Here is a 15904-nt window from a genome sequence, read left to right on the forward strand (position 1 = left end):
AATCAAGAAGGCCTAGTGCCTCGCTACAACTTGGAAGTCAATTTCTGAATTGAATATTTAATTGACAAACTGATAAAGCATGAAATAGTTAATTAAATAAAATGCTTTCAATATTTGTCAATGGTTTAACATTTTTTTTACTTGCAAACTTCACTTAGAATTTTTTTTTCAAATCTCACTAAGATTTTTTTTTAATTGCAAGCTTCATTTAAATTGTTTCTGTTAAAATTTTTTGCCTTAAGATTTTATTTAGTACCCCCTTTTTTAATGTGATCAAAGGGGGAGAATTAGAAGTTAAGTTTAAGGGGGAGGTATATTTGTCAATCTTCAATCTATTACATAATATTTCATGTCTTTAATTTCATTTTTTTTTACCCTAACTTAACTTGGGTTGATTCATATAAAAAAGGGAGAGATTGTTGGACCCCGTGGTTATTTTGATGTGATCAACCAAGTTAGGTTAGGTTCTATTTGGTTTAATCCCTATGTCTAAGTGTGCAGGAACTTAGGAGCATGGGAAGTGGAGTGTAAGCCGCGGTTAGCGAGAAGGACGACACGGGAGAGAGCCGACGGGCTCAGTACGTCCGAGGGATGATGTGTCGCAGAAGAGTACACCGATGGACGAGAAGAACGTACGCGACGTTCGAGGGACGAGAAGCCGAGGAAGGTTGCTCGAGGAGAAAGCCGGAAATTGGGTTCGGGTGAGCCCTATTCCGGATGACCGAAATCACCCAAATGAGCGGAGTCGGAGCGGAAGACCCGAACCGAGGCGAGCAGAACCGAAGCAGAGGGCCCGGACCGAAAAAGTCAACACTGTTGACTTTGGTGGTCCGGGCGCCCGGAACTCAACTTTTATCAAGTTCGTCGTGTACGTTGACCGACGCGTCGGGGATAGAATTCTATCTCACTCTTGGTGCTCGGAACCCTTCCAGGCGCTCAGAACAGTGCTATAAATATAGCTCTGATTTCAGTAGATTAGACAACAACTTGTAGTTCCTTTCTTTCTATTCTACTATTGATTGTGAGCTGTTAACGTTGTAGAAGACTACTCCGCCCGAAGGAGATCTTCATAAAGTGCGCTTCATTTTTTTTGGATTAGTAATTTTCTGATTGCAAACCAAGTAATTCTCCTTGTGTCTTTGTCTGTTTAATTAGTCTCTTTAACTTTTATTACAAATACTCATAATTAAGCTATAAGTCGAGAAAAGGTTGAGTTTATTTTTACAAGGCAATTCACCCCTCCCTTCTTGCTGACCACCAAGGGACCAACACTCTCGATATTCATTTCGGATGAGCTTGCTCCGTCTTCATCTTCTTAGTGACTTGCCATTAGCGTAAGTCCGGTAATGGCTTCGATCTCTAACTCGGACGACGTTTCATCCCACGTCACCTTTAGATTTCGATGCTTTGTTTGGACTGGTCTTTTGTCCTTGCTCTTGTCCTTGTCCTTGTCCTTGCTTTTTAATTTAAGGCAATTATCTTTCACATGCCCTTCTTCATTGTAGTACTAGTATCTTACATTTCTTCTTCTTTTATCCTGCACTTGATTAAATTTATTAGTTTTAAATAACCTTCCTTACCATGAACGTCGTTTCGTCATCATTGAGGGAAGTTTCAGATTTTGATTCATCCATTTTTAATCGGAGGTTGCTGATCTCGTTCCGAAGCAAATATCGTCTCGCTAATTTTGCCTTTGAGGTCCCTTTATGTAGTTTCAGGAATTTCTCCAAGAGCTCCTTGGCTGACTCGTAGGCTCTGATCCGGTTGACTTCTTGAGGTGATAAAAAGCTAAGCAAATAAAATTCTGCTTTGCCGTTTGCCACAAAGTCGAGTTACTCCTTTTTTATCTATTGGTATTCCTCTTTGCCCTCTGGTGTTACAAAATCAGATTTTATAATTAGTAATAAATCAAAATCTATCTTAAAGAATACCTCCATCTTTTTCTTCTAGTTCACGAATTCCTCCTCAAACTTCAGTGGATAGATGCTCAGTCCGGTCATCTCTTGTGCTTTGATCGGTGGTTAGTTCTCTTAAAGTGTCCTTGCTCTGATACCAATTATTGATCCCTTGGCTGCCGGCTAGAGGGGTGAATAACCTTGCACAATAAAAATAAACACGTTTCTCAGAACTTTAAAAATAAAACTCTTATATAAAAAGAAACTAATTAATAGACAAGAAAAAGAGGCATAACAATTTACTTGGTTTGCAATCAGGGGATTGCTAAGCCAAGACGTTTGAAAGTTCACTAATATCTCATTTAGGCGAAAAACTTCTTACAATAGTCAAAGCTCATAACTTTAAAGCTAAACTCAATTAGGATCGATTACAAGTGTTGTTTTAGTTTCTGGGATCAGAGCTATATTATAACACTGATCGGAGCGCCTGGAAGGATTCTAGGCGCCTAGAGGGGGATAAAATTTTATCCCCGTCACAATGAATCACGACAGCTAGCATTTCGATAAAGTTTTTGGTCCGGGTTCCAGGACCGAGCTATTCCAACTCAACCGGGGCGTGCGCCTAGGGCGCCCTGGATCCGGGCAGTCTGAGTGCCCGGAGCGGAGCACCCGGAGCATAGTCAACCTCAAGTTGACTTTTCCTTCAGGTCTTTCGCTTCAACTCTGCTCGCTGAGGTGATTTCGGTCATTCGGAATAGGGCTCACCCGAACTCATTTTCTGGCCTTTTCGAGTGTCTTTTCGCTTCGGCTTCTTGTCCCTCAGAACCGCTGCGCGCTTCCTTCTCATTCGCCAGCGTACTGTTCCGCAACATCTCGTCCCTCGAACGCATAGAGCTCGTCGACTCTCTTCGTGTCATCCTTTTCGCTAGCTGCGTCTTTCGCTCGACTTCCTGTGCTCCTAAATTCCTGCACACTTAAACACAAGGACATCACAATATAACAGGATCTAACTTAATTTGATTAATCATATTAAAACTATCACGGGATACTAATATAAATATCATCATTAATTATGCACCTGAGTAATTTGAACATGCCAATGGAGGCAAAATTGACATATCATTCCATGGGAACTTCATCCATAATCTACCAGCAAATTTGCCAGCGTAGCCACAGACAGATCTCATCATGCTTCTCTAAGCACAAGTTTTCTCATTCAACCGTAACAAGAAAATTGTGCATAAACATGAGCTTCAGCAATGAACTCAAACATCAACATCGTGATTCACAACCTAGAAGAATCACACTGCAAGCATGCATCGACCACTGACTCAGCACGGCCAAGGGCTTTTTGTACATTAAACATCCTCATACTGCTAAAAAAACCTGCGTAGGTATACTACCGTGTCAGTGTTTTTTCATAAGATCCAGCGAAAAACCTAAGATAACAAAGTGGCGCGCTCAAAACATTAAATCGTCTAGAAGAACAAGAGAAGGCAAGCATCAGCAAGAGGCAGAGGTCCAGGAACACAAACTTAATAAGAAAACCTGAAATCCAACATTAATTCTACTGACACAGTTAAGTTAACAATAGCATGGTTAATGATCTTGAAACCAAACTCAAACACAGTTGTAAACAAAAAGCCAAGCAAACTCCACTATTAACTGTTTGTCACAACCAAAAAGTCTCCAGTCAAATCCGTCCCAGCCCATCACCTCATGAGAGGATACCATCGTTGAGCGATAGTGCAGCCAGCTGATCGGCTGGCGCATTGCCCTGCTGCTGTGTGACGCTCCTCAGAACTTCCATTGCCTCTGCGACTTTAGCCCTCAGAGCATCTGGAGATTCCAGCAGGTGCAGCACCTCAGTTTGGTCCATCTCCAGTAGCATACCGGTAACTTTGGCTGCGTGATCATGTTCAATGCTCTCCACAAGTGGATACAAGTTCTCGCCGAGCATCTGTATATGATCAATAAATAACAGTAGAATATTCTTTCATGGAACTTAATTAAATCACAGAAGAACACAACTGAGTTTGAAAGTTCCACCAGATCCAACATCTACTATGTCAGAATAGATTTGTCATGAATTGAAAGACTTACCATCCTTTGATGCTCAGGAGCAGCATTTGCAAGAGCAGAAGCCAATGTTCCAATGGGAGCAGGTTGCGACATGCCAACATCTCGCATAGGCAAACCACCCATGTCATAAGGTGAGAGCATGCCACCAACAACACCAGGCATAGGAACATCAGGCATGTTGCGACCTGTTGGATAACGTTGAACTCGTCCCCTCGGAAGCATCTGGTAGATCAACATTGGAGCCAAAAGATTTTAATGCAAAGCATAAGAAATGCTGTAGTGCACATATCAGCTAGCTTAGTGCTGCAAGTATATGTTCATTATGTGAGCATGTATTTGAGCTCGACTGAAGTGCAAACATTTAACAATGTCTATTTCCCATTCTTCCAGTTATTTAGGATTTCCACTAAATCATCAAGTCAAGTTAAGAAACTAATTTCATTGCTTGCATTACTTCCCACAATAATATGATCAGTGAACTCCATTTTACATTACTTAATGAACAAAAAATTTCAAGTTGTCACAAAACTTGGAATTTCAATTCCTGAAGCCTTTAGAATATTTACTGACCTGTTGCTGCATTAAGGGTATTGGCTGCTGAGTTTGTTGCACGGGTCCTGCTCCAGTACGTCTGCTACCAGGACGGTGCACCTGCTGACCATGTTGGACAAGGGGCACAAAGAAATTGGGCATATGTGCTCCTGCAGGCCGCATTCCAGGTATAAGTTGTTGCTGGAAACCAAATCCAGGCTGTAAACAAAATCATCATGTTAATATTTACAGTAATAAAATGAAATGTCCCATACTACAAGATTATATGGCAAAAATACCATAAGAAATAATATGATTCAAGTATTACAGTCATATTTTCACAAACACAATTAAGTTCAGACCCATCCAATAGCCAATAAGAAGTGTACATCTCTACAATCCTTTTTCCCATTAAGGACTCACATATCATCAAGATCACTAAAATTATTTGTAACAAACATCATTCGGTGACAGGGCTTGAAAAGGATAGGGCTAAAACAGCACTTGGAAAATTTTAAGGAACAAAATGCAAATGCGAGACAACAATATGATTAGAGTGTCACTTTCATAACAGCACATCACTGCAACTACAAATAAAAATAAGGCATAATTACCAAAGTGTTCCCATGGGTTTCATTATTCCCTAGCAAGTGCCCCGCACTTGGTTTTTGCCTAAAAGGCACTCCATCCACATCTGAAAAGCACAAATGTCCTCTAAACCACCCTAAACATGTCAGCTGTATGCCAAATAAAAATCTGACAAGCCGTTCACCAAGCCCCATCAATAACTACTATTCTCGAAAACCCTTGCAGATCTAACTGCCAACAGATGAGATTCTCTCAGGCCCACAATGAGTTTAAATTGGGCCAATCTACAAGGGAACCACCTTGAAAGCATAAAATTTGTAAGATTTTAGTATCAAATATTTTAGAATTTAGAATTTTAGTCCATCAAAAATGAATTTTCAAAAATGATCACTCTATTATCCTGTTATTTTCTTTGAAGCATCTAAAGTAAAAATGATATTTTGTTATGTTTTCAGGAGCCTTTGGAGTGATTATATTCTCTAATTTTTATTGTTTGAATCTAAAAGGCCATCTATCTAGCAGTTTTATCTAAACATGCTAAATAGCAATAAGTTAGTCACATTTCAAAAAAGATTTCTATTATGTTCTATAAAGACTTTGAAATCATTCTGTGCTCTTACTTTAATTATTTGAGTCTTTGAAGGCCATCTACCAATGTTGGCAAACACTGATTGATAACCTAAATTCCTATTTTTCAAAAATGAATCATTATTATGTTCCCTAAAGCCTTTAAAATCATTTTATGATCTCATATTTCTCATCTGAGTCCTGAATGACTACAATGAATCCTTCCCCGGACCCCGCATGGTGGGAGCTTCGTGCACGAGCTGCCCTTTTTTATATATTTCTCATCTGAGTCCTGAAAATCCATCTAGCAATTTTAACCAAAACAGATGTATTCTGGTCAAATTTCAAATCCCTTTGTTGTATTGCCTGAAACCCACGGAGTTATTCTATATGCTCATTTATGTTATTTGAACATGGATAAATCTAAAGAAGTTGAATTTTTTAAAAATGAGCAATTTATTATTTCATAAGAGCCTTCAAAATCATTCTATGTTCTCATTTCTGTTGTTCTATTGTTTAAGTCCTAGAAGATTATCTAACATTTTTAGTCAAATTTGTTATATGGACCTAAACTAACTCATTTTAAAAAATAAGCCCTTTATTGTATTCCCTGACATTCTATGCTTTAATTTTTGTTGTTTAACCCTAGATGAATCTGAACTAGCCAAATCACGTTTAAAAAATAATACCTCCATTGTGTTCCTAGAAGCCTCGAGTTATTTTATGCACTAATTCTTGTTGTTTGTGTCCTCTAAGATAATCTAACAGTTTGTACAAAATCTGTTAGATAAACCTAAACTGCATTATTAAAAAAAACTTTGTTGTGTTCTCTAAGCCTCTGCAGTCATTTTATACTTTCATTTTTGTCATTTGATTTCTAAAGACTTTAGAATCATTTCATGACACATTCATGCTGTTTAAGTCTTATAAAATTATCTAACAAGTTTGCATGTTGGTCAATCTCCAAAAATGATCCTTTGTTGTGTTCTCTGGAGCCTTTGAGGAACTCAACTGAAAAAGATCAACTTTCAAATTCGAAATGTTTAGCCAATCTAGCAATTTGGTCGAAACTACTACTAGATGATCTTGTGGTACTCAAACAGTATATAAATGAGAAGTTAGAAAATAAAGTAACAACAAAGAGTTCGTTTGTGAAATTTGACAAATTTGGTCAGACTACTAGATGGACCTAAATAACTCATACAAAAAAAAGGCACAATGGGAATTTGGAAAGTACACGGAACACAACTATTAGCTTATTTCAGAACAAATTTAGATTCATACAGTAATTTTGTTCAACACTGCTACATGATGGTCTTCTAGTGCTCTAATACCAGATGAGAGCACAATATCAATTCAATTACTCTATTGAATTTTATATATATATATATATATATATATATATATATATATATATTAAGGTCATCAACAAAGGGAGACATTGAAAATGACATTTAAACAAAAGAAAAACATGTTTCTAAATAAATGACAACAAGCATGAATACATAATATCGAAGAAAAAAATGAAATCACAAATACATGGAGAAAAATAATAGTGTTGAAAGGAGAAAAAAAGGAGAGAAGTCCATCGACGGCTAGGAGATAAAAAAAAGTTCAAATTTTAAGCTAGGATTTGTGAAAAGAAATATTATTTTGAGGGGATTACATGGCTACAACAATATTAAGCAAGCAAACAGGCTAATGCAGGCAAGTTTAGGAAACTAGTGAATTTAGATTGGTTTAAAGGGAATTTAGGGCTTTTCACATGTGGATGGTGCATACTTAGGGAAAATACAAAACATAGGACACCCAATGGGAAAAAAATGAAACCTAAAGCACCCTTAGGAATTTTGCCACTAAAACTTATATCCTTCCAATATCAAGGTATATCTACAATGTCCTTCTCCCTCCGGGCCTCATATGCAATCAAGACAACAAATATCTCCACACAAACCATCATATCAGTGACAGTATTCTAATTTCATATGTAAGAGAGGGGGGGGGGGGGAGGGGATTCAAGTAAATTGGACATTTCCACAGCACAAACAGTTTTTCCCAACTTTTCATTAAAGAGCACCTCCTAGAACAAAGAAAAACATTAGTTGTCCATCGAGCATACAAAAAAATAATAGATCCATTATGGAGTCCTATTACAAACCATATAGAAACATACAAGTATTAGGCTCTGTAGAGAGTTTGAAACTTTGACCAAATATAAACTTTAAATTGACATTAAAATGCATGAACATCTAAAAGAGCCCCACCACTAATCTTGAGCAAGGTTTAAAATTTCGACCCATGCCAAGGTTTCAATCCCAGATCAGAACAATACAGTTTTAGTATCATATCGTGCCGATACAATTTCGGTATTTTTATAAAGTAAATTTGAAACAATCTCCTAAGAATATTAATTTAACTTTCTCAATTTAGAATGATCAAAAGTGCACAAGATTATGTGTTTTATTAAAAATCATAAACTTGACAGCATACCTTTATCAAAACTTAAAGGACAAGTAATATTTCTTAATAGATCAAATAGAGACATTCTTAAACAAAAATATATAATTTCATATGTTCAAAAAGTAAGAATCCTAAAAGTAAAAAAAAACTAAGTATGTTAATATTCATGGATCCAGATTGCAAATTAATCCTAAGATAAAAATATATTATCTACAATAAATATATAAATTAACAAAAAGATGTTACTTAATATATAATAATTATATAAATTAATTATTTATTCATTTGATTAATTTAAATAATATAAATTTTAAATAGTAAAAAAATACCAATTAAACAGAATATAAATTTAATTTATTAGAATTTTTTTAAAATATAAATCTGAATTATTATAATTGTTTTAAAATTTCTAAATGAAATTTAAAATAATAAAAAATATAAATCAGAGTTATTATAATTTTTTAGAATTTTTAAATGAAATTTAAAATAATAAAAATATATTAGAATATAAATCAGAATTATTATAAATTTTCAGAATATTAATTAATAAAATTTATTTTAAAAAATTAATTTTAAATATATTTTTTTATATATTTTATTGGGATAATTTAATTATGGTTTATAAAAGCTAGTTCAAAATATCACATATACTTGGGAATTGTTTAAATTAATTAAATCAAAATTTTAATTTTAAAAGCAATATCGCTCTGGAATGGTTCAGCGACACTTTCGGCGCGGCCGGAGGCGTCCCGCAACTCCTTCGGCACAGCTGGAGGCATCTCGCAACACCTCCGACGCCGCCTGCGAAGCATCCTAGACGGAGACGCCGAATCATTTGCAAATAGGGGAAAATCATAGCTCACCGCTCTTTTGTCGCGGACATGAGTGACGCACACTGAAATCATTGTGCACGGTGTGAGGGTTTCGCCCGCATGGCGAAACGTAAAAACAATCTATGCCGGGCGGCACGACATTTCATTTCTTGATCTTGAGCATTACCACATATAATATCATAATAGATAGCGATGACATTTATCACAAATAAGTAGTGTTATGTTATGCAACTGTGGATAACAAACAGATGTATCTAATTCTTGAATATAATTGATATGGAAGAATAAAAATCAAATGAAAAAAATTGGAATTACATAACAATAGATATACCTGTGGTGGCATAAGGGCAGGAGGTGCTTGACCGTAAAATATTTGCTGCCCAAGACCAGGAGCACCAGGAGGGTACATGGGGACACGCTGACCAACAGTAGGAGTCATTGCTACAGGTCGTACTTGTGAAAACTGTGCCTGCAAATTAGGCGACATGAAAAGCATGTATAGTCCAGTGTAAGACAAAACAAGTGACTATATTGCTCAAAGAGCATCGCATTTAGTAAAATTAGCAAGTCAGATAAATCCCTGGAAAGAATGGAACACTATTAGGATGGATACCGAGCTCAGAGAACATAACATGCTTATAAAATAAAAAAGCAAAAATTGCTTAATGCATAACTGAAAATATAAAATAAAGATTTCCTCCAACTAGGATTTGGTTTCTAATAAGCAATATACGAAAATTCACATAATTTTCTAGTAGCGTCACTAATGGTTTTAGTTATAATCCTCACAAAAAACCTAAAAGAAGTTATGAGGATAAAAGGATCATAAGAATAATATGAAGCCAAGTCAAGGACCATGGTAGATTAGAATCTATGACGCCATGTTCAGACATTTGTCAAAGACTGCAGCAGAAGTAGATGCCTTCACAAACTTGTTTATTACCATTGACAAGAATTCATAGAGTTCATAATACCTGCAGCCTAGCTCTTCTGTCTTCTTTACGCTGTGCAAGTGCAACATAGAGTGGCTTCCCGCAAACCATCTTTCCATTCATATCTGCAAGCTGTATAAAAAAACAAAGCAACCAAATGTTATAACTATCATTCATATTTGTTAGGTACTGAGAGATAGAGAACATGGGAGACATAAAGATCTTACTGCATGAGATGCTTCTTCTGGAGTTGAGAAAGCCACAAATCCAGAACCTTTACTTGCACCATTTGGTTCCCGCATAACCTATGATTCAATGATATATCAAATATAACAATGAGAAGGTCCTAACACATTTATAGACACACAAATTTCCCAATAGAGATAGCACATAATACCTTGCAAGAAGTAATTGCACCAAAACCAGAAAACAAATCTCTCAGCTTATCATCTCCAATACTATCATCCAAATTCTTTAGATATAAGTTGAGCCCTTGGTATTTGTCTACTGTTTCTTTTGCACTCTGGTCAAATTTTTCCTTTAGTTCTATTTCCCTTTCATATTTCTTAAGTGCCTTTCCAACATACCACTCTTTTTCATCAAATTTCTGTCCATTGAGTTCTTGAACCGCTTGAGCAGCAGCATCTGAATCCTCAAAATTTACAAAGCCAAAGCACCTTGATTTTTCCTCCCCATCCGTCATAACAACAGCACTAGTAATTTTCCCATACTTGCCAAAGATAGTTTCGAGATCTTCCTTTGTAGTTGACTCAGAGAGGTTTTTGACATAGACATTAGAAAATTTTGTCTTATCTAAAAGGTTTTCCCTTTCATGCTTCCGGAGGAATGGTCCAACAAAAACTAGTTTATCATTAACTAACATGCCATTTAACTTACTAATTGCAGTCTGTGCTGATTCTTCTTGATCAAATTGAACAAAACCATATCCTTTTGACTGACCAGATGCATCTGTAGCAACCTTGCATGAAAGAATATTTCCGAATGTCGAAAAGATTTCATGTAGTGCTTTGTTGTTTATTGTTTTATCTAGATTCTGATAAGTAAAAAAGAACATGTTAAATATGTGCCAAAATGTGTGAATATATGGGAAAGCACAAAAAAAAAGACAAATTGTACACAATAAAGCTTTTAAAAAAAAACAGAAAATGGCACATTACTTTTATGAATATATTTGCTGCCCCACTTCGGCGGATGCTAGGGTCACGATTCGAATACATAATGCGAATAGGCTTATTGTTAAGAAGGGCAAAGTTCAGCACGTTCATCGCCGTTGTAGCTATCAATCAAAACAAGAATCAGATCAAACAGATTTACACTTGCGTTGAAATTTTGTGTATCAACTTAGGTAAAAAAAGAAAGATAATGTGTTAAAACATCTGAACTTTTCCAAGTCATAAATGAAAAATTCAGTTATCATTCAAACAAATATCACAATAAATGAAATCCTTTTAAAAAATAATAATAATAATAAAATTGACCAAACAAAGGCAAACACATCGTTGTAAAATTTGCATTTGAGGATTCGGGCTTCTTAGAAGCTAACATGTAAAAAAATGCCAATAACTATGAATATCGATCTTTAAAGAAAATTCAGGAAAAATTCAAGAAAATCAGTACCAGAAAGTCTACAATTAGTACGAGTTATCATCTTTTTTAAAACAAACCACTATAAAGATACTAAAATAAAAAATCTGTAGAAGTTTGCAACTTGTTAAGAAGTGCAAATAATATCTTTGTTTATAACAAGTGCACATCCCGGAGTGGAATAAAATACTCCAGAGTGCACATTCCAAATTTTAATCAAGGGTCTAAATTCAAGTACACTGCCAGTAGTTCAGATAGTAGGAACTTATCCAATGATGGTCTAATATCAATACCGATGTTTACCAATCTATCCATTAATAATAAAACAGAACATGAAGCCTTCTTCTCCTTTCGTTTTACAAAAGTTTTGAATTTATACATGGCAATGTATCTATTCCTTTTTTCATCCCAGATTTCCAGCCTTATCAGTGAAGAACACTCCATGCTCACAGCTTTAATTGGATAAAAACATCTGTATTGCTTTAATTCTCTCTCTCCATGTTCCTTTCAATTCATCGGCTGAGCTTTATCTTGCTCCTCTTGCTATTTATCTTCTTCCTCACAATCTCAGATGTCGATCCCCACTCCACTCCGGTGAAGCCGCTGGCCAGCTCCCTCTGCCTTCGAATTTACCTCACTCAAGCACTCTCCTTCAGAACAAGCAGCAGGCCCAAGGAACACAGCTTGCTGACAGAGACAAAGACGCAGAGGATGCTATTGTCCTACATCCCATGCAACACTCTATCAGATTGAACATTTACTGTCTGGTGTGTGGTGATATCCTCCCCAAACGCCCAACTACACAATCTCTACCACCCACAGAACACTCTCTCCATGTTCCACCATGCCAACCGAGGCTACAGCATCTTCAGAACATCAGCTACTCAGTGTGGAGCTCCACTGTGATTAATCCATCCTCAAGATCCGCAGTCATTGCTGGATCCCCACTGACTTGAGGACTGCTATAAACCAGTCTGAAGAAGGGTCACCTAGGAGATAGAAGGTGACCATGAATGATGCTCCAAGTGCAAAGGAGAATGAGCTCCATTGAAAAGATCAAGAGAAAGAGATCCCTTTTCTCCAATTCCTTTCACACACTAGTAAATTCTTCTATTGAGGAGAAGCCCAAAATCCACAGACGATCAAGCAAAAGAGGTGCTCTATGTAAGCAATGGCAGTTTGAAGAAGAAAAACAACCTTGAGGAGCAAAAGTAGTGGTGCATCCACAGACAAAAAGTTGACATGGCACAGGGAGGAGTTGGAGACCAATCAAGTTTGCACATTGAGATATGGGAAAATGAAGACAGCCTGCTTAAAGGATTGGCATTGGCCCAGAAGGCTTCGTGGACAACTACCAGGAACAGAGAACAATTGTTGATTGCATGTTTCATTGCGGTGATTATTTAATCCATTTAGCTACTAGGAACAAATGTGATATAAAAATTTAATTTTTTTCTTGTAAATATTTGATTTTCAGGTATGTTTTCCATTTAGCTTTCTGTATACTCAAAGAGAAAGTGATAATGAGATGATTATCATTGTTCCTAATGACAGAGAAGGCACCACTTTTGATGAACAAACACAAGGAAAAAACAATGTGACAAAAAAGAATTGTATAATGAAGCAACTGCTAAGTTCCCAATTGAGTATCACAAAAAACAAAATACATTAGATTAATATATAAATAGATTTTTCTGCTGTTAGAAGCAATTGAATTATATTTATTCTATTCTCTTATAACAGAACAGTTAATTAATTGCTTATACGAAATATTCTTAAATTTGTAAATATATTTTGGGTCAGAAGATGGTGGGAAATAATTCTGAGTTATTGATAATTTTGTAGTGATCGATTGAAAGAATTGTGCTTGTTGTTTACTGATGAAATAGTTCTTCTCTCCTGTGCGCCGTGCAGATATTATACTAGTTACCAGATATTACAAGATTAAACTAAGTGTACAATTTGATGCAGGGTATTTAACATGCACAGCACTAAAATTTATGCAATTGTACGTGTTCAATTAGTTAAAATCCAATAATGGTTGATATGGTTCCAATTAGATCTAAAATCAAGGTAACATTGTGTAACTATTTGGGTAGTTGTTAGCCATCATTTTGGTGTCTACTTATAAGAACAAAGATGACATACAACATTATCTAAAATATAGAGGCGTTAAGTTAATGAATCATACCATCAAACTTTTGGATACCACAGCCAAGGAGTTTGGATATTTAATCTAAGAATTCTTTATCTACCTTATTGCTTTTCCATAATCATAGGATTACACCTAGTGGTAAGAGTTAATCATCCAACAATACACATGGTAACCATAGCTAGAAAGTTTGTTAGGATACATGTTCATACTGGCACCCATCATAGTTCATGGATTTCTAAACCCAGCTGGTCCTTTTACAAAGAATTGACAGTGCCCATGTGCTCCATTGTCAAATTTCTCAGATATTAGGTGTAAACTTGAAGAAATCGAGAACCCGTGAGATTAAAAAAGACAGCAGTAACAGCAAACCAAATAGAATGAGGAACCGGGCTGTAAAATTGACCTATCAGTGTTGTTGTATAGGTCAGCTACTTTACAGACATAGAGATAATAAAATTCTTCAGCATAAATAGTGTAGAAGCATATCTCCCATACAAAAATGGGTCAACATTTTTTTTCTTCATTTACATTACCTACCATGATAATTTTAAATTTTCAGTAATTAGTCGTCATTCATATCCCTTTCTGTTGTCATTTCATGTAGAGCAACAGTCAGAAGAGCCAAAGGTACAAGTGACCTTGTCTCAGTTGGAATCTATGCTACAATTCAACACAAACAAAGCATACACAGAATAGAGAAAATGGCATGACAAATAACAACATTAGTAACAGAACTAAGAAGAATGGACATTATATTGAATATATCACAAAAGCGCATCAAGTACTCCTTAAACAAATAACCAAGAAAAGCCATTATCTGAAACACGAGCAAAAAGACAATTAGACTCACCATCAGCAGGGTTGCTGTAGTTAACATAAGCATAGCCAAGCGATCGGCGAGTATCCACATCGCGGCACACCCGAACTGACACCACAGGACCGATCTGGCTGAACATATCGAACACCTGCGCGTCCGACACGTTCGCCTGTAGGTCCCCCACGTACAGAGAAGTCGTCGGGAACTGATTCCCCCCGCCGGCGCCGCCGGTACTGACAGTCCCATTTGGCGGTTGCTGTTGCTGCTGCATCGTAGCCTGCGCCATCGCTCACGCCAAAATGCGACCTTTTTCACCTTTTTCTCTTCCTGATCACAGACAACCGATATAAATAGATAGATAACAACAATCAAACCTTCCTCTTTAATTTTTTTGTTAGCTCTTTTCGTGGATAGGTAACGTAACAGGGACCGAGGTACCGAAAGAGGACTCTGCAAAAATTAGGGGTTTTTCAGATTTTTTTGGGATAGAGGTGATCGAAATCGAAGCGGGGGAATAAAAAGACGAAGAGGGTTTGGAGGGGCAGCCACGCACTGCACCGCGTCGAGCTCTCGCTGCCCGGGCCGCGCTTTTATCGCCGAGCGCTCGATGGAAAACCCTAGAAGCCCGCGGGCGCGCCTGCGAGCCGCTGGCCGTCGGATGGACCCGGAATGCGAGATGCAGGCCGTCGGATGCCGTAACGTGGATCGGGATGGGGGGCAGGGGCCCTTCTATCGACTTCGAAGCAGTAGAATAAGTGGAGTTGCCCAGCGTGGCGAGTAAGATTCGGTCTTGTTGATGTAGATTTGTCCAAATCTTGTTCCAATCAAAAGCGCGTTTAATTACACTTCAATCTAATTATTTTAACACCTTGTTAAGAATTTTAGGCACCCATTGACGAAATTAGTAATAAATAAACATTGGAGGTGTCTTTAGGCACTCATTATGCTTGTAGCCTATTGAGAATTAATTAACATTTTACTGAACGTGTAGTTTCAGTATTATCCATGTGTATTTAATTTTTATAATTCTAAAAATGTGTATATCAATTCTCATTATACCCTAATGAATTAATGAATTATAGATCTAGATTTCCTAAATAATACGGAAAAGGAAGTCCAACTTCATTCATTTATACTCCGTCCGATTTTAAAAAGGGATATCTAATAAAATATAGATTGCTTGAAAGATATGATTAAATTCCGTTGAGTCATATATCTAAGTTCCAACTAATAATATGATTAAATTCTATCGAATAATATGGTTAAGTTCTGCTAAGTAATATATCTAAGTTCTGTTGAGCCACGTAATAAAATCCTGCCTAGTCATATAATCAAGTTTTGTCGAACAATATGACTAAATTCTGCCGAGCAATATATCTAAGTTCCACCGAGCCACATAGCCAAGTTCCGCCGAGTCATATACAATTGAGTTATGCCGA

At 36.6% G+C, this 15904-nt stretch overlaps 2 protein-coding genes across 4 annotated transcripts; both read right to left on the reverse strand.

The window, feature by feature from the left end:
• Positions 1–1245: 1245 nt before the first annotated feature.
• On the reverse strand, positions 1246–3275 carry LOC121981489. Of its 2 annotated transcripts, none has more exons than XM_042534047.1 (3): positions 2974–3275; positions 2661–2861; positions 1246–2095 (listed from the first exon to the last, which is right to left on the reverse strand). In XM_042534047.1, exons 1-3 carry the CDS (start codon positions 2988–2990, stop codon positions 1966–1968), a joined length of 348 nt encoding a protein of 115 aa, XP_042389981.1. In that variant the 5' UTR covers positions 2991–3275; the 3' UTR covers positions 1246–1965. The 2 variants fall into 2 exon arrangements, with proteins under 2 accessions (XP_042389981.1, XP_042389971.1); XM_042534037.1 differs by having other exon boundaries at positions 2661–2868.
• A 138-nt stretch (positions 3276–3413) lies between these two features.
• On the reverse strand, positions 3414–15054 carry LOC121981477 (polyadenylate-binding protein 2-like). Of its 2 annotated transcripts, XM_042534025.1 has the most exons (10): positions 14840–15054; positions 14499–14742; positions 11067–11185; positions 10286–10942; positions 10116–10193; positions 9931–10020; positions 9288–9425; positions 4548–4727; positions 3999–4199; positions 3414–3855 (listed from the first exon to the last, which is right to left on the reverse strand). In XM_042534025.1, exons 2-10 carry the CDS (start codon positions 14734–14736, stop codon positions 3613–3615), a joined length of 1944 nt encoding a protein of 647 aa, XP_042389959.1. In that variant the 5' UTR covers positions 14737–14742; positions 14840–15054; the 3' UTR covers positions 3414–3612. The 2 variants fall into 2 exon arrangements, with proteins under 2 accessions (XP_042389959.1, XP_042389951.1); XM_042534017.1 differs by having other exon boundaries at positions 14499–15054.
• Between the last annotated feature and the right edge of the window lie 850 nt (positions 15055–15904).

This window comes from Zingiber officinale, chromosome 1B, assembly GCF_018446385.1.
Source record: "Zingiber officinale cultivar Zhangliang chromosome 1B, Zo_v1.1, whole genome shotgun sequence".
Lineage (NCBI taxonomy): Eukaryota > Viridiplantae > Streptophyta > Magnoliopsida > Zingiberales > Zingiberaceae > Zingiber > Zingiber officinale.